This window comes from Phymastichus coffea, unplaced genomic scaffold (assembly GCF_024137745.1).
Source record: "Phymastichus coffea isolate CEN01 unplaced genomic scaffold, Cenicafe_Pcof_1.1 PCOF00098, whole genome shotgun sequence".
In the NCBI taxonomy this organism is placed as follows: domain Eukaryota; kingdom Metazoa; phylum Arthropoda; class Insecta; order Hymenoptera; family Eulophidae; genus Phymastichus; species Phymastichus coffea.
The window spans coordinates 830,492-849,628 of record NW_026706909.1 but is presented as its reverse complement, the minus strand read 5'-3'; the positions used below and the strand labels follow the sequence as shown (position 1 = coordinate 849,628).

Below are 19,137 nucleotides of genomic sequence, written 5' to 3'. Positions count from 1 at the left end.
TTAGGTATAGATGTTCGAATGCTGTTTGTTTCAGCATTTAGATTCTAATTCAATTTTCACAGATTATCGAGGTCACCTATGATTATTGTGATCGCCATTATTCGCAGCAGAAACTTTTTATACAATCCACTATTTACAATAATATTTTGACGTCAATAATGTAATAATAACTATAAAGCAGCGCAATATTATTAATAACTAATTTAATTCTCCATAAATGAATATATATGCTTTGAACGACGGATGCTACGTTATACGTAGTGAGCATTCGGTGTGAAACACATGTCAAATTTTGAGTACTCATCATCTACACCTGCACATCAAAAAAGTTAATCGATGTTGATTCTACCTTTATTTATCATTTTTATTTCTTTTTTGCTGTAATGTTACAAGAGGTGTGAGGCAAACCTTTGTATTTAAATTCTTTGTAATGCTGCGCTGTTTTCAAGATATAGCTAAAAGTTAAAATAAAAATTTGATGCTTGAGATAAAGCAATGTTTACAATAGTTTAAGCATATAAAAAAGATTTTGCACTAATATTAAATTATGAAAAAAAGGTTTATTGTACAAATAGATCAAAATTAACGAGTAGTTAACTTGTGATAGAGAAATATTTAAATGTTGACAAATGGTTATAACTGAAATAAAAATCAACATGTATCTTAGAAATATAATTTATTATTACTAGGATACAAACCGTGTATAAAACAGTTTAAATAAGGTCGTTCGAATTCATGAGCATTAGGAAATTGGGATATTCAATTAATGATAATAATGTTTGACTCAGTGTAATGACAATTACATAATAGAAAAATAGCAATAACGTTCAATTAATTAACATGCAATAATAAATGAATAGAATATGTTTATCACTCACCAATTTGACGTAAATAGTATCCAATGACATTTTATTTACGGGACGGTGCAAATAGATAATAATGCAAGTTTTACAAATTTATTAGTGATTACAACCGAGTAATCTTTAAAAACATATTCACATAAATTCAAATAATTAATTTAGACTTTCTTACAGTAGACATTTTGATAAAAGTGCTGCAAGCATCACAAGGAATAACATCGATTGTGCAACCGTAGAAGAATTACATTTTCCGTCTTTGTAGTTGTACTTTTCGATACAGTCACAGTGTGATGATTGCCCAGTTATCTTACAGAATGTATTTTCCACAACCGATGAACATTGAATATTGTATTCACAGGTTCCATTATACTGTGATTCTTTGAGAAAAATAAAATATGTATTGTCAAAACCTCAATAGATTAGCTGAAAAATCTTTATGTTTGAATAGTAACTACTTACGAGGAAGGCATTTCTCCTTGTCTGGTATAACCACAAACTTTGGTTCACACTTACACGTTTTCTCATGACAAAATGTATTTTCCTTTTTACAGTCATCATTGGTCTTGCACTCCGCGTCGAGTCCTACATAAAAAAAAATTCAAATTTATAAAAAATTCTCAAATAATAGATAGGAATAAAAGATCTTACCTGCTGCACATTGCCCGTCAAGCTCAAAGAAATATTTCTTACAAGTGCATTTCTTTTCTAGACACTCAGAATTGCTTATTTGACACTCATCGTTGGTCGTACAGTTTGCGTGCAGTCCTATGAAAAAACAAATATTTAATTAAAATGAGTCATTATTAGATGGACAACCGGCGTCTTACCTCCTGCATTACATTTTCCTTCAAACTCAAAGAAAGTTTTTTTACAAGTACACTTCTTTTCTTGACACTCAGAATTGCTTATTTGACACTCATTGTTGGTCTTACAGTCTGCGTGCAGTCCTATGAAAAAACAAATATTGAATTAAAATGGGTCATTATTAGATGGACAACAGGCATCTTACCTCCTGCATTACATTTTCCTTCAAACTCAAAGAAAGTTTTTTTACAAGTACACTTCTTTTCTTGACACTCAGAATTGCTTATTTGACACTCATCGTTGGTCGTACAGTTTGCGTGCAGTCCTATGAAAAAACAAATATTTAATTAAAATGAGTCATTATTAGATGGACAACCGGCGTCTTACCTCCTGCATTACATTTTCCTTCAAACTCAAAGAAAGTTTTTTTACAAGTACACTTCTTTTCTTGACACTCAGAATCTCTTATTAGACAATCATTGTCGGTCGTACACTCCGCATCCAGTCCTATGAAAAAACAAATATAGAATTAAAATGAGTCACTATTAGATGGACAACAGGCGTCTCACCTCCTGCATTACATTTTCCATGAAACTCAAAGAAAGTTTTCTTACAAGTACACTTCTTTTCTTGACACTCAGAATCGCTTATTTGACACTCTTCGTTGTTCTTACACTCCGCGCCCAGTCCTATATAAAATAAAATTCACGCTCATCAAAAATTCTCAACTAATAGATAGGAAAAGGTCTTACCTGCTGCACATTGCCCGGCTTGCTCAAAGAAATATTTCTTACAAGTGCATATACCGTCCTTGCATTCGGAATTTATACTTTGACACTCATCGTTCTTCTTACACTCCGCGCCCAGTCCTATATAAAATAAAATTTCACGCTCATCAAAAATTCTCAACTAATAGATAGGAAAAGGTCTTACCTGCTGCACATTGCCCGGCTTGCTCAAAGAAATATTTCTTACAAGCGCATTTGCTGTTCTGGCAATCCGAATTCCTTCTTTGACACTCATCGTTCTTCTTACACTCCGCGCCCAGTCCTATATAAAATAAAATTCACGCTCGTCAAAAATTCTCAACTAATAGATAGGAAAAGGTCTTACCTGCTGCACATTGCTCGGCTTGCTCAAAGAAATATTTCTTACAAGTGCATATACCGTCCTTGCATTCGGAATTTATAAGAATTGTGCAATTCCTATCTGTTTCACATGTCGTTTCTAATTTAGAAGGATAACAAATGTTCAATTATCAATAATTTTTGCAAGAAAAATCAAGCATAAATCTGGTTTATTTATTATTCACGTACTGTCATAACATAAACTACATTTTTCAAATTGGTTTATGACTATTTCCTCTGGCTTACGATTGGTCGTGAAATATAATATATTATGATACTAGTCTGGTAAAAAGGAGGTTCTTGTTTCTGATAGCGTTTGCACCCTAGCTAAGCGAGGGTGGAAACAATAACGAATTAAAACCTGATTGACCCTGCTATTGAAAATGTGAATTTTATACAAATAAATTCACATTAATTATGAAAATTTAAATTTTATTGATACTGTCCCGGCAAAAACTTCTAAAATGAAAATCTATTTTTCAGATATTTTTTCTTCTATATATTGCTTTAGCAAACTTTTCAATTAGAGTATGAAACTGAATGATCTCAGTAGCTCTTTTTCAGTGATGAGCATTATTATCAAAAAAAGCTTTATCCAAATATCTCTCGTGTACCATATTTAAATAGCCAATACAGATAATTTGTCGTGAAGTGTAGTTTTATGTAGATATTTATTCTTTATAGTACTGAAAATGATGATTAGCTTTCGTAATTAGTTATCTGAATAGCGAGAAGTATGTAGGCTATATGTGTGTTTGGATAAATTGGTATCATAGCATTGTTAACCATCTAATATAAGACTGTTATAGAGCGCACATACACGCGCGCGCGCACTCCTACATTCAATATTTATTTTCTTTAAAATTGCTACGTGTGCGATATGAGAAAAAATCTGGAGACTGTATTTTTACAAGAGATATAATTTGTTTTAATTCTACCAAATCAACACTTAAATAATCTAAATAAACTTCCACAAGCTTTTTCACTTTTAATTCTAATACGACAACATCTTTAATTAATAACTAAGTTCAAAATCCAAATAAATTTATGACTTAATTATAAGCCTTGCTGCGCTTTAGATAAAAAAAATTAATTATAAATATTTAATTTAATTACTTTATACCCACTCCGTTTGTTTCAGATGTTTTTACCCAATTTTTGAATATTGTTAAATTTTCGAGTCATCCGTGGAATCAACTGATCTTGAACTTCCCTACATCGGCCTCCAAAGAATTAAATAATGGTTTATCAAAAGCCAAAACAGCAATTTTTATCTTCACAGAGACGTTTGTAATTAAATTTTGGTGTACGAAGAGCAATACATGCCGAATGAAGTCTCATGAATAATCATTTCCTACCAAAATATTTTGAAGTTTTTTAATATTAGATTTCCGAAACGGTTCAAGTGCGCACATTAAAGTTCTATCTATTAAGTGGTAAATGATATTGCGCTTTGACTGTAAAGTTAGAATTACAATTCTACATTCGCTCTGTTCATGTTGGTATTTGATATCAACTAGACATTATTTTATTATTGTGAATCAACAATGATACATCTAAGAGTCATCCAAAGTAGCTGGAATTACATTTGCAAGTTTCTCTGCCGTAGTGAAAATTAAGGATCTCGCAAGCGTTATTACCGTTACAAGCTGTATCCGAATATTTCTCGTGTACCACATTAGTAATATCTTAATTGTTCAAATATTTTATAAAATAGTTTTTTTAAATAAATATCAATTTATTGTATAAAAAATCACTCACTTTCACATAAAATTACAGGTACAGAAACTAAGAGAATAATCCATTTTAGTGTATCCATGCTTTTAAAACTCTTTTAGATCGACTATTTAAAGAGTGTTATTCACCTCGGGGATAGTAAAAATGTTTGCTGCCGTATATCGATAATGCCCTGTAGCCTCAGATACGCTCAATTTATAAAAGCGTTGATAATGTAACATTCGATATCTTCTGATAATAACCAATAGATATGAAGTATAGAATGAGCAATAAAAACAAGTTATTTAATAAAAATTGATATAACATTAATTGTAAGCTGACGTAAAGAAAAAAAATAATATAATTATTTTCCTAAAAAATGTCTACTTCAATTTTATTTTTCTGCAATTACTCGGAAAGCTATGCCCTAATCAAGCCAGCCAGAAAACCTAATATGCCGCTCCCATCGAAATCACATGACTCCTTCCAGAGATATTAAAACATACACACACAAAATAAATATAAATTATGTCTAATATATAGAATTTTTTCCTTTCATAAAGTCGGTCAAAAATTGAAAATTAAAAAATAATTTAGCGATGCCAAGCTTATGATTATTGAAATTCAAATATCTAAAATCGTAACTATTCGGAAAATTATTTTAGGGATACTAACAATTTTGTAGAAACGTTTTAGAACTCGGATAACAAAAATCAAATGGTCAGAATTATTCCATTCAGTGAAGCTAACTAAATACATCGATAAAAACTTATAGTTTGTGCGTGTGTGTGTGTGTGTATTTCAGTGAGCTTTCATATTTGAAATAAATAAACGATAAGTAACATCAAGTTATTCTACATTTTTTATTCGATTGAGATGCAGATAATTATTTCTTTTTAGACATTTCAACAGGAGATTATGTTTTTAACCATAATTGTTTCATGCTTGTGCAGATCTCCAAAACCCTTCAACTAATTTTAATGATTTTAGGCTCATTCGAATGGATATATATTCGCAAACTAATCACGTTTCATTATCGGCTTGATTAGAGCAATTTGATGAATAATTGCAACAAATTTTTAACTGCTTAGTTTGAAAAACTTAATCTTTTATAATTGGAATAGATGGTTAGATTGTGTAATTTTTGACAATTATGTTTTGATATTTTTCTTTTGACAAAATTTACATTTCAATAAACTTCTTATTACATCACTTGTTTTCATAATAATTTACTGATGTAGGAAAGAAACTCCTGTATACATATTTTCTTTCTCAACTGTTATAATAGAAATTCTGATGAACTATGTTTAATTTCTATTGAATTTTTGTATAATGTTGTGTAATGATAAAAATGGATTTATTACAGTGTTTTTGCCTTTAATGTACAATATATATTTTTTCTAATCTATTTGAAGAAAAAGAATTTTATCTCTTTAGATTCACTGTGTTATAAAAGTTGATAAAGAAAATAATTTCCTCGCTTTAGCTTATTAAACTGATAACAGTGATTCATCGTATTTCAAAAATGATGTAAGTACGATTATTAACCGTGATCTATCTGATTCAATCTCAAATTAAGTTTCAATTCTAATTTCAACTTCAATATTAATATTGATATTCAAAGCTTCAAGAAAACTTTTGAATACCTAAGTTTGTGAATGTTGCATTAATCATTGTTATATGTAATGACAATAAGCGATATACGCGCAAATATTATACCATAAATGTTATAGTTACACTAACATTTTTTGAGTAAATACTTTTAATACAAAATTATTTCTTTTTCAATAAAATGATTCAATTGTTACAAAAAGAATCATTTTGTAACCATATTAACTAGAAAATCCTTTCTTGAAAACAACTAAGCTTTCATGAAGAGTCTGATTTTCATTGAAAAGTCGCGATTGAACAAATATAAACAAAGGATTCAGACCTGTCAACTATCGGAAGTTCCTTAATTTCCGATATTTCAAATTTTTTTCGCATACAATTGTTAATGTTCAAACTCCATCTCTGGACTGAGAAGAGCATGAAAAGATGGCATTTATGTAGATTTTCATTTTATCGACAAAGCTTCGATCGTAGTCAGATTTTAATGCCAATAAAAAAAAGGCATATAAATTTAAGCAAATAATTGAAACATTCAACAGTGTATGAAATTTCGAAAATTTAATGATATACATATATTTAATAATATTACCTACAGAAATAGACTTTTTCTCTATCCTATATTGTTTGAGTGTATAAACAGTTTCAAGATAAAACATATTCAAAATAAAAAATTTTGTTTAATTTATGAACGTGCTTATAATGCCAATCTTTATAAAAGTGAAAAAATGTAACTATAATAGACGTCATAGCATCAAACAATAACGCGTTTTCTAATCATATAACAGCAAAATAATATAAAAAGATGACTTTTATAATTGATCATTGAAACCATATTTTCAAAAATACACATATCAACGGACGCAAAACACACACACATTAAGAAAGAATACGTTTTAATAATTCAAAACGAGAGGAAAAAGTTTGTTTTATACAATTATAAATTAGGATAAAAAAACTTTTCACACAATCCACTATTTACAATAGCATTTATGGCGTCAATGATATAATAGTAACTACAAAATAGGAAAAAGCAGCGCAATATTAGTATTATTAACTCCATAAATGAATATATATGCTTCGAACAACCGATGGTTCGTAATGCGTAGTAAGCATTCGTTGTAAAACACTTGTCAGATTTTGAGTAGTGATGATCTAACCGTGTATATAACTAAAATTACTGAATATTATTTCGATATTCATTTATCATTTTTATTTTTTCTCTGCCGTAATGTTACAAAACGTACGAGGAAGAGCTTTGTAGCTTCGTATTTACATTCTTTCTAATGTTGCGCTGCTTTCGAAACATAGCTAATAGTTCAAAAAAAATTTTATGCTTGATGTAAAGAAATGTTTACAATAGTCACATAAATGAAAAACGATTTTGCACTAATATTAACTAATAAAAAAAGGATTTATTGTACAACTAGACCAAAGTAAATGAGTAGGTAATTTGTGATAAAGGAATGTTAGAATATTGATAAATGTTTATAGCTGCAATGAAAAACGACGTGATTCCTAGAAATATAATTTATTATTAATAGGATACAAACTGTGTATAAAACAGTTTAAATAAGGTATTTCGAAGTCATGAGCATTAGGAAATTTGGATATTCAATTAATGATAATAATGTTTGACTCAGTGTAATGACAATTACATAATAGAAAAATAGCAATAACGTTCAATTAATTAATATGCAATAGTAAATGAATAGAACACATATATCACTTACCAATTTGACGTAACTAGTATTCAGTGACATTTTATTTACGGAATGGTGCAAATAGGTAATAATGCAAGTTTTACAAATTTATTAGTGATGACAACCGAGTAATCTTTAAAAACATATTCACATAAATTCACAAAATTAATTTAGACTTTCTTACAGTAGCAATTTCGATAATAGTGCTGCAAGCATCACAAGGAATAACATCGATTGTGCAACCGTAGAAGAATTACATTTTCCGTCTTTGTAGTTGTACTTTTCGATACAAGCACAGAATTATTGCCCAGTTATCTTACAGAATGTATTTTCCATAACCGATGAACACTGAATATTGTATTCACAAGTTTCATTATACTGTGATTCTTTGAGAAAAATAAAATATGTATTCTCAAAACCTTAATGGATTAGCTGAAAAATTTTTATGTTTGAATAGTAACTAATTACGAGGAAGGCATTTCTCCTTGTCTGGTATAACCACAAACTTTGGCTTACACTGACATGTTTTCTCATGACAAACTGTATTTTCCTTTTTACAGTCGTTGTTTATGCTGCATGGAGCATTAAGTCCTAGAAAAATCATATTCATATTGATTTAAAATTCTCAATTAGTAGATGGAAATAAAATTCATATCTGCTGCACATTGCCCGGCATTCTCAAAGAAATCTTTCTTACAAGTGAATTTATTATTTTGACATTCAGAATTGCTTAATTTACAATGATCCTGGGTCTTACACTCTGCGTCTAGTCCTATGAAAAAACAAATATTGAATTAAAATGGGTCATTATTAGATGGACAACAGGCGTCTTACCTCCTGCATTACATTTTCCTTAAAACTCAAAGAAAGTTTTTTTACAAGTACACTTCTTTTCTTGACACTCAGAATTGCTTATTTGACACTCATCGCTGGTCTTACAGTCTGCGTGCAGTCCTATGAAAAAACAAATATAGAATTCAAATGAGTCACTATTAGATGGACAACAGGCGTCTCACCTCCTGCATTACATTTTCCATGAAACTCAAAGAAAGTTTTCTTACAAGTGCATTTGCCCTTCTGGCAATCCGAATTGCTTAATTTACAGTCATCGTTGATCTTACACTTCGCGTCGAGTCCTTTATAAAGTTAAATTCACATCAAATAAAAATCATCAACTATACAATATACTATATAACATAGCCATAAGAAGTTTTACCTCCTGGTTCACATTTTCCATTGATCCTTAAGAAACTTTTCTTACAAACGCACTTGCTGTTCTGGCAATCAGAATTTTCTAATTTACAGTCATTCTTGATATTACACGCCGCGTCCAGTCCTATATGAAATGTAATGCATATTAAATTGAAACGAGTAACTTGTAAGTGGTATATAAAGAAGTATTACTTTTTAGATAACATTTTCTGCAAATTTAATGAAACCTTCCCTACAAGTGCACTTGTTAATTCGGCAATAGAAATTTATTATTTTACAATTAGCGTCGATCTTACGCTCCCCGTCCAGTTCTATATAAAATAAAATTCACATTGAATATTACTTCAGGAACTAATAAATTGTCATTAGAAATTTTATCTGCGGCACATTGTTGTTCATGCTGAATGTAGTGTTCCATACAAGTACATATTTTATTCTTGCAATCAGAATTCGGTATCTCGCATTCTTTCTTGTCATTACAATGCGTTCCTAAGTCTGGAAGGACAAAAATACTCAAATTTTCATTATTGTTACGAACAAATTCAAGCATAATTCTGGTTGATCTGAGATTCAAAACCAGGTATTGTCATGAGAAGCTTATACTTTATTTTTACAAAATGATTTATGACTATTTACTCTGGTTAAGGATTGGTCAAAGAAAACGTCAAATACCTACTTTTCAAGCATTTCCATTTGAACTCGTCGAATAAGTAGTCGGGATTACATTTGCAAGTTTCTTGGTAGCAGTGAGAATTGGAGATCTTGCAACCGCTATTGCTATTACAAGCTATATGCGAAAGTCTCTCGTGTACCGATTTAGAAATATCTTAATTGTTCAAATATTTTACAAAATAATTTTTTATATAAGTATCAATTTATTAAATAAAAAATCACTCACGTCCACACAAAATTGCATGTATAGAAATTAAGAGAATTATCCATCTTAGTGTATACATGCTTTCAGAACGCTTTCAGATCGACCATTCAAAAAGTTATTCACCTCGCAAACACTAGAATTGTTTGCTATCGATTATAATGTACTGTAGGATCGAATTCGCTCAATTTATAGCAGCGTTGATAATGAAATGATATCTTTTGATAACCAGCGATAGATATAAAGCAATTTAACAAGTAACAAAAATAAGTTATTTTACAGAAATAGATATAACATTAATTGTGAATTTTCAACGGCAATGATATAAAGATGAAAAGTAATATAATAATTTTTCCAAAAATTATCTACATCGACTTCATTTTTCTGCAGTTACTTGGAAATCTATGCTCTTATTAAGCCAGCAATAATATTAAACCAATTCGCAGGCATATCCTTTCAAATGTGTCTCCCCCATCGAATTCACATAAACTCTTCCAGAGATATGCAAACATACACACGAAAAATAAATATAAATTATGTTGAATATATATAAAGTCGTTCAAAAACTTAAAATTAGAATAATAATTTAACGAAAGCCAAACTTATGATTATTGAAATTCAAATATCTAAAATTGTAAACATTTGGATAATTGTTTTTGGGATACCAACAATTTTGCAGAACTGTTTTACAACTCGGATAACAAGATTTCTCCAATTACGATATTTAATAGTTCAATTCAGAAAGTTGGTAAGGTTAAGATTTTCAGCTATACAAATATAGGTTTATAACAAGGTCAATTAAATTCAATATCATGGTCAGAATTGTTCCATTCAATAAAGCCAACTACACCCCCCCCCTCCCACACACACACACACAAGTTAGCTATCATTTGGAATAAATAAACGATAAGTAACATCGAATTATTCTACTTTTTTACTCGCTTAAGACGCAGATGATTATTTCTTTTTGCCCATTTCAACAAGAGATTCTGTATTTGACCTCAATTATTTCATATTAGCGTACGTCTCTGAAACACTCCAACTGATTTCAATAGATTTAGGCTCACTTGAAGGCTCACAAGCTAATCCTGTTTCATTATTGGCTTGATTACGGTATAACATTTTATGATTTATTGCAACAAATTTTTAACTGCTTACTTTGAAAAATTTAATCTTTTACAATTGGAATAGATATGTGGCGTGCACTTTCCCTCCACGTGTTGGCCAGAAGTTTTATGCAAAAAAGAACTTCATAAATTTAGAACGAATTGCTGGAGACTGCAATAAACACATTAAACGTCGACGGTCGCGCATCCGCGTTAATGAGTTTGTTTAAGGGAAAGCGCACGCCTAACCTTCGTTTTTTAATGTTAACCCGCGGTCCCAGCTACCCTTTCCACGGACCTCGTGGGAGGGACTTGCCCTTTTCACGGGATTTTCCAAGGAGAAGCGCCATGTAGCTGGGGCGAGTTTTAGACACTCTAGCCCGAACTCGAGACTAGCTAACAGCTCGGCCTTCTGCCAGCTTCGCGGTTTACGTTCTGCCGAGTCGCGTTATATTTGTAAGTCTTAGTTTGGATTAAATAAAGTTATTCTCACACCAACTAAAAGTTCATTTCACCCCGCGTTCACGGCCTCAGATAGATGGCTTGATTGTGTATTTTCGGACAATTATGTTTAGATATTTTTTTTTACAAAATTTACATTTCAATAAACGTCTTATAATATCATTTGTTTTCATAAGAATTTACTGCTTTTCAAAAGAAATTCTTATATATTTTCTTTATCGACTGTTATAATAGAAATTCTGAGGCAATATGTTTAGTTAATATTAAATTTTTGTATAATGTCGGATATTGAAAGTGAATTCATTTAAGTATTGACACTTTTAATCAATGATATATTTTTACAGGCTTATTTTATATGAAAAGAAATTTTACCTCTTCCGATTATCAAGTATAAACATATAAATTATCCTTATATTATAAGGGGGATTCATTGCGTCGTAATCAATTCCCTTGACCTATTTTATTAAACTGATAACGGCGATTTGTCGTCATGATGTCAATGATGTCAGTTCAATCATTAATCGCGATGTATATGATTGAATATCAAACTGAGATTCGATTCCCATTTCAACTTCAATATTAATATTAATATTTAAGGCTTCAAGAAAGCTTTTGAATTTTTTAGCTTGTTAATATTCTATTAATAATTATTAAATAAGGGATATGATGAATTTTGTAGGTGATTTTATTGAAAATATTAGCACACTTATTTGTAGTTGGCATTCTTAAGATTGATCATCTATATTTCGCACATGTTGCGTTTACTATTTTCCTACAAAAGGAAAAAATTCGATTTAAAAAAAAATGCTTACGACAATAATTTGATGATGATTGACATTGATTTTGTAAATTAAATCAACGAGATAATGCAGATGAATATTAGCATTTCTTTCTATATTCATCTCTGCAGCTTGAAAAATAATAAGTAAAAGAAAACATTATGATTTTGAAAACGTTGTGCTTTTCCCTGATTTACAAGTAAACTAATGTATTTGGAGTGAAAAAACAAACTTTTATTTGAAACTTTTTCTTTTAGGCTTAAGATTATTATATTTGAAATCGCAGAGCTAAATATGTAAAAAACGGCTGAAATGCTACGACGCTACAAAGCCGTTTTGCTCAAGCGGCTGTTTTGCCGTGTGCGGGAATCGTCAATTCGCTCGAAGTCATATTATTGCCCGAACCTAGGCATTCCTTACTATTTGACTTATTATTTACTGATTTCTTTGCAATCGATTTTCCATGGACATTGTGAAACGCATTCTCGACATACTTAATTGAGTGATAAACGGACTGTTTGTTACAGAGTGTAAAATAAGATATTGCGAATACCCAAGAAAATAAATGTTATATATGCTGGTGCTGAACTAGTTAACATCATCAGTTTACTAATTTACTATTCATAAATTGTAAACAAATAAAGAAATAAATAAACATTTGTTCATTAGTATCCCACTTACATGGACGTGACTATTATATTTTATTATTCAATGTTGTAATTGATAGACACGATGTAACAATGAGATTATAAAAAATGGATATTATTAACTATATTTTTTTTAACCAGAAATAGCAATAAAGTCAGATAGATAGGATTCTCCTCAAGATTTTTGAATTAGTAATCTGAAGTAATTTAGGCACTATCCACTATAGTTTGTTTAAAGTCACTTTAATATAGATAAAAAATACTGATTACGAAACAAAAGCTTACAGTAAAATTAAGAGCGTATAATTCTACAAATTTTATGAAATCTAAATAGATCGTAAATATGTTAGTCGAAATATATATGATTATTTATTTACACTAATGATTTCAAAATTTTATTAAATTATTCTGAAAAGTTTTGAAATTATTAATAACAAAAATAATAGAATGTAAATTGGATTCGAATTTACGCGGCATATTTCGTATACATAAGTGTATCATGTGATGAAATCATATGACAACTATAATACCGGCTGAGCAGAACCTACGCCCCCCTGGCCATTCGAGTAGAGCAGAAGGAAAAAGCCAATATCATGTGACAATCACAAGCAGTAGTTGCTTGTAGGTTATAACTTTGTAAGTTCGTTCTTTTTTTCTAAACTTATTAAACTCTTTTTTATCTATTCTCTGTAAGTAATTAATTATTTTTCGTGTATAGCTGATTATCAAAAAGTTCAAGTTTAGTCCAGGAACGATAGCAAAAACAAGTCAGCTTTCGTCAAGATACTGATTCTCACTGAAAAGTCGTGATCCAACAAATATGGCGAGTTCCTGGCTACTCCTCGCCTCTATTGCGTTCGTTCAATTGATCGTCGTGCGATCGGGAAATGTTGTTCCTGTGCTACTTTGGTCTGGAGACGCATCCCATGACCTCATTAATCCTCTGCACAAAACTTCAAGGTCAGAATTTGAGAAGGTTCTGATTGAGCGAGTGGCTAAGACTCAACCACCTATAATGGTCTTCGTCAAAGAGAATTTCTGTGTTGAGGAAATTAAGTATCACAAAGAGGTTTGTAATAATATACTATTTATTTATCTTTTATTCATGAACTTGTCTTGGAATCAATGTTTGGAATCAAACATATTTTATATTATGAAATTGTGTTTCGAAAGAATGACTAAAAAATCATTGAACTATTAATTTAATATTATTATCAGTATTATACAGAATATGCATTTGATTAAAAACAATTCAATTTTCAAAACAATTTTACTCAAAGGAAGTATGTCAGTTTGAACATTTTATTAGAGTTAAAATAATATTGAATGTGATAGTTTTGGGGAAAATCAATAGCTCTAGTTCAATTTTGTAAAAGTATTTTTTTTAAAAGAATTTGTTGTTTCCTAGCTTTTTTTTGTGAGATTCCTATTTGTGCTATTTTAAGTTAAGTTATGATTCATTCATACAACCTAAAATTTAATCAGTGGCTGGAATATTAATTGAATTAAACTATTAAAATGTTTACATAAACTTCTAAAATCTATGTAAATTATAAATTATAAAATTTTAAATTGTAAATTATAAAAAAGTCACTATCCAATAGTAGGTATACTCTATTGGCTATAAATTTCATGATAATGATAGTACTATACATATTTTATACTTAATTAAAAAAAATTTTATTATATAATGTACTTAATCAACTTCATGTGAAACAACAAGTGAAAAGTAATTTTAATGATGTCAAACACTTCTCTTATACCCTGTTAGAAATGTTGTCGCATATGGAGAAAACATTTCAATTTTGAATTTTTTATTATATAGACATTTGAGAGATATTTACCATCTAATCATACTATTTATTTTAGAACCCATAACTATTTTAACATATATTGCATTCTGTTTCCTTATTCAATTTTGATTATTGATTGATTCAATTTTTTATCTATATCTATAGCATCTTATGAAAGTAGAAAATTATATTTATACTTTCAATGCAAATATTTAATAAATTGACAAGTCATTTTTATTAGGCATTTAAAAATTCTCCAAAATGCTCACTACACTCGGGTACGTTCGTTCGTTCGTTTCGTTTTAATGGCTGTGGGTACCTGAGGACTCCGATGCGCCACAATTCATACACTCGGGTAATCACATGACTCGCGTGACTTGCGACACGAGATGCGCAGAATCAATAAGAAAAGCGCGGCAAGTCAAATTTAAATGCTTTATCTTCTCTCATTACATGAATATTGTTTCGCCGATAGTGATACTGGAAAAAACAATGTAGTCTATATTAAGAGTTTATTTTACGTGCTTGAATGTTTGATTGATCATTTAATACATTTGTTATTACAGAGCTTGCAACAACTGAACAAGGCTGGATCACTGACTTATTTAGCATCAGTGGAATCGGCTATATCGACTTTTGAAAATCTACCAAATTACAACATAACTGTGGAAGACGATTTTGAAACAGTCGTCGATGGTCAATTGGTAGAAGTACCGATCAACGATATCAATGCCATTCCCGACGTGTACAATGTGATTCGAGAATCCAGTCCAAATCTTGTGATTGCTTTAACTGGAAAATCCTGCAGCTATTCATCTTCGGAACGTATCAAGAGAGCAGCAGATGACCCAAAAGCAGATTCGGATTCGTGGATCGTAGCCCCAGACGGAAAAATTCTGCTGTATGCCGAAAAGAAGCCTATGTTGAAGGTCTGTCGATATAATCAACAAATAAATTTCTAAAGTAGAAATATAAAATGTTATTTCATTTTTTTTTTTTACAGATTAACGGTACGGAATATGAGTTGAAGACGTTGCTAAGTTCGTCAATAAAGAAACTTGAGAAGAACCGCACAGAAGTGCAGATGAATTTTGCGTCAGATAAATTGGGAACTGTGACTTTGGTAGCTGATTTCAATGTTTTGAACGGATACGTTAAGTTAGTAGACATTACTTATGCCGTAGAAAACAAATCAGATAACCCAATAGTCCTGAAGAGTAAAACTAACATCGAATTCCCAACTACTAATTTCTCGTACCACTGCAGCAACAGTATTCTATTTTCTTACGTATATCCAGATCCAGATAAAAAAGTTTTGAATATGATCGTGTTGAACCTCACTGATATACAAGTACAACTGAATACAACTGTTTTTGGTGACGCTTACGATTGCGTTGGTTTCACGACGGTGCCCATTTGGATGGGACTTTTTGTTACGTTTATTTTAGGACTGATTATGATATGGGGTATATCGATGATTATGGACATTCGCACAATGGATCGCTTCGATGACCCTAAAGGAAAAACTATAACCGTTACTGCTCAGGAGTGAGATGTTTAACAATTTGAAATGACGGTACTTTGTTTTGTTAACTGCGTTTCAATTAGAAGCTTTTAACTGTCATAAAAACGCATATAATTTTTTTCTCTCTGAAAGATCGCTCACTGACGTTCAGATTCAAAAATGTAATACCCAATAACTGTTGACGTAAGTAATTTGTATATTAGCGTGTATAGATGTGTATATGATTATTACTGTATTTTTTCGTTTGATGCAACATGAAAATTCATATTAAAGTGTTGTTACATCGGCATTCTATAAAAAATGGTATTCTGATCTTCAAACAAGTAGAAATGTACATTGAACCTTTTGTACATTCATCGTTCCGAATATGATGTGTATGTATGCAGTTGATAGATGTTTTTGTAATGATTTAAAAATTATTGTTTATATAACCTACTACTCATTGTTGAATATAATAGTTTACTTTGTTTTATAAATTCATCGATTTTGGGTTAGTTGGGTTCCAAAGGTGTGCCTAATAATAATAAACGCATTTTTCGCGATTGCAATGTACAGAAAAGTGTATTTCCACTTAACCACTGCGCAAGTTTGCCATACGTGTGTTTAACTGTGAAATTATCGCTAAGTTTGAAATAGATTTTTTTTTGGAAAATATAATGTTAACGATAATGAGAATGTGTAACAAATTACTTGAATATGGTAGTAAAAACGAATCGGACTGTTTTTCTGGGTGAAAAATGTTTGTACTGATTTTTATTCATATAGATTCGTTCAAAATTCGCATAATTGAGATTTGGAAATAACCGCCAGTATAGGAATTCATGTTCAAGCATAATCTTACCACATTCCAATAGTTGTAACAATTTTGTCATACGTGAAATCAGTATAAATTTCTTTCATCAAGAAAAAAAACGAGATAAATTGTACCAAATATTGTAGTATCAAATGGATCACTTTACTCAAGATATATCCTTATTTAGTATTGATAAATTATTTGTGGTTATTCAACAGTTATGAAAAATACTACTGTACAATTATTGTACATGGTATAATGTTATATTTGTTCTCTACATCGAGATACATCGTATCGATGAAAAATAAATGATTTGAAGTAACCTACACAATTTTTATTTTTATTTTTCCTCAAACACTTATTCGCCTTCTACAAATCAAAATCATTAAGTAGATTCATCAAAAGAACGTTCTCCAAAAAGACCACATAAACTTTGTTAAACATGCAAAGAAAAAAGTACATATTACAAAGTGTGATCTGACTGCTCGATAAGAGCCAAACACTTCAATTGAAATTTCGCGCCGCACCGGAAAAACGATTTTCATGATTATCAAGTAAAATGCCAGACGGGCTAGTCGCATGTCGATGGGATATTAAAGTCGTCGACGAGGCTTGCAATTTTGCATATATACGTCTGTAATACACAAACACGTGCGTTCGCGCGCGCACACTCATGCACACACACAATGTGAGTCGTAAAAGTAGACGATAGAAGAAATAAAAAGGACGAGCGTGATAATTTATGCGACTCGTGCTTCGGCATCAGTTTTTTGGTACCTCGTTTGGCGGCTGGTTTTCGTTCGAGTCATTCAGTTTGGAAAGGCAAAAAGGTGGGATTACATATGCAGCTAGGGAGTCCGAGTGTCTGCAAGGAATGGGCGATACGTTTTAACGAAAAAGAATTTCTTTTAACTTTACAATTGATAAATTCAAGCTTATGTTGATCGCCAATCACATCACTGACGTAACTTACGTTATATCGCCCTGATCAGACGAAAAAAACAAAGACGTAACCCGATCAATCGCGCGCTCGAAAAGATCACCTTGACGGCTAAAGGGACTCAGCAGGAAGTAAATGTCAACTATTAATTAATACACAACAATAGTTGACATTGGCGGTTATTTCAGAAAATAACCCATTCCTATTAATACAGCTCTTATAATTTGAGATTGAGCCTTACAATAATAAAAGTGTACAGATTTATGTTACCGACTGATCTGTCAGGTGCATATGTATATGACTGTAGTGAGAAATAATATTTATTTTTTAAGGCCCTCGCCATATATGCGCATACGCGTCCGTACAACGACGTACAAACGCATACAAATCGCTAAAAATTTTGATAGTGCCAACAACAGAAAGTTACTACTATATCTCGCATGCACCAAACGAACACACACTCCCGGAACAAACGTATCAGAACCCTATATTATTGAAGGTTATATACCTAAGTTTGTGAATGCTGCATTAATCATTGTTATAACAAGGGATGTAATGAAAATAAGCGATATACGCGCAAATATATTAAAAAAGAATACGTTTTAATAATTCAAAACGAGAGAAAAAAGTTTGTTTTATACAATTATAAATTAGGATAAAAAAACTTTTCACACAATCCACTATTTACAATAGTATTTATGGCGTCAATGATATAATAGTAACTACAAAATAGGAAAAAGCAGCGCAATATTAGTATTATTAACTAATTCGATTCTCCATAAATGAATATATATGCTTCGAACAACCGATGGTTCGTAATGCGTAGTAAGCATTCGTTGTAAAACACTTGTCAGATTTTGAGTAGTAATGATCTAACCGTGTATATAACTAAAATTAATGAATATTATTTCGATATTCATTTATCATTTTTATTTTTTCTCTGCCGTAATGTTACAAAACGTACGAGGAAGAGCTTTGTAGCTTCGTATTTACATTCTTTCTAATGTTGCGCTGCTTTCGAAACATAGCTAATAATTCAAATAAAAATTTTATGCTTGATGTAAAGAAATGTTTACAATAGTCACATAAATGAAAAACGATTTTGCACTAATATTAACTAATAAAAAAAGGATTTATTGTACAACTAGACCAAAGTAAATGAGTAGGTAATTTGTGATAAAGGAATGT

The 19,137-nt window shown here is 30.7% G+C and overlaps 2 protein-coding genes and 1 long non-coding RNA gene across 3 annotated transcripts; 1 reads left to right on the top strand and 2 right to left on the bottom strand.

Annotated features, from left to right (window-relative positions):
* Positions 1-1,352: 1,352 nt before the first annotated feature.
* LOC131669939 (uncharacterized) lies at positions 1,353-1,800 on the bottom strand. Its single transcript, XR_009302408.1, has 3 exons — positions 1,688-1,800; positions 1,509-1,625; positions 1,353-1,442 (listed from the first exon to the last, which is right to left on the bottom strand). It is a non-coding gene; the product is annotated as an uncharacterized LOC131669939 (long non-coding RNA).
* Positions 1,801-1,807: 7 nt separating this feature from the next.
* On the bottom strand, positions 1,808-4,610 carry LOC131669887 (uncharacterized protein ZC84.1-like). Its single transcript, XM_058945078.1, has 7 exons — positions 4,553-4,610; positions 2,778-2,891; positions 2,598-2,714; positions 2,417-2,533; positions 2,234-2,353; positions 2,052-2,171; positions 1,808-1,989 (listed from the first exon to the last, which is right to left on the bottom strand). Exons 1-7 carry the CDS (start codon positions 4,608-4,610, stop codon positions 1,808-1,810), a joined length of 828 nt encoding a protein of 275 aa, XP_058801061.1.
* An 8,843-nt stretch (positions 4,611-13,453) lies between these two features.
* Positions 13,454-17,340, top strand: LOC131669916 (uncharacterized). Its single transcript, XM_058945120.1, has 4 exons — positions 13,454-13,534; positions 13,617-13,967; positions 15,258-15,620; positions 15,695-17,340. Exons 2-4 carry the CDS (start codon positions 13,719-13,721, stop codon positions 16,241-16,243), a joined length of 1,161 nt encoding a protein of 386 aa, XP_058801103.1. The 5' UTR covers positions 13,454-13,534; positions 13,617-13,718; the 3' UTR covers positions 16,244-17,340.
* Positions 17,341-19,137: the final 1,797 nt, after the last annotated feature.

Excerpts from the sequence above, each read along its gene's own strand:
- LOC131669887 (XM_058945078.1), bottom strand. The coding sequence starts at position 4,610 with ATGGATACACTAAAATGGATTATTCTCTTAGTTTCTGTACCTGTAATT. Across the intron at positions 2,892-4,552 it reads ACCTGTAATTTTATGTGAAA|AAACGACATGTGAAACAGAT; the intron begins GTGAGTGATTTT and ends CTTCTAAATTAG. Across the intron at positions 2,715-2,777 it reads AGCCGAGCAATGTGCAGCAG|GACTGGGCGCGGAGTGTAAG; the intron begins GTAAGACCTTTT and ends TATTTTATATAG.
- LOC131669916 (XM_058945120.1), top strand. The coding sequence starts at position 13,719 with ATGGCGAGTTCCTGGCTACTCCTCGCCTCTATTGCGTTCGTTCAATTG. Across the intron at positions 13,968-15,257 it reads AAATTAAGTATCACAAAGAG|AGCTTGCAACAACTGAACAA; the intron begins GTTTGTAATAAT and ends TTGTTATTACAG. Across the intron at positions 15,621-15,694 it reads AAAAGAAGCCTATGTTGAAG|ATTAACGGTACGGAATATGA; the intron begins GTCTGTCGATAT and ends TTTTTTTTACAG.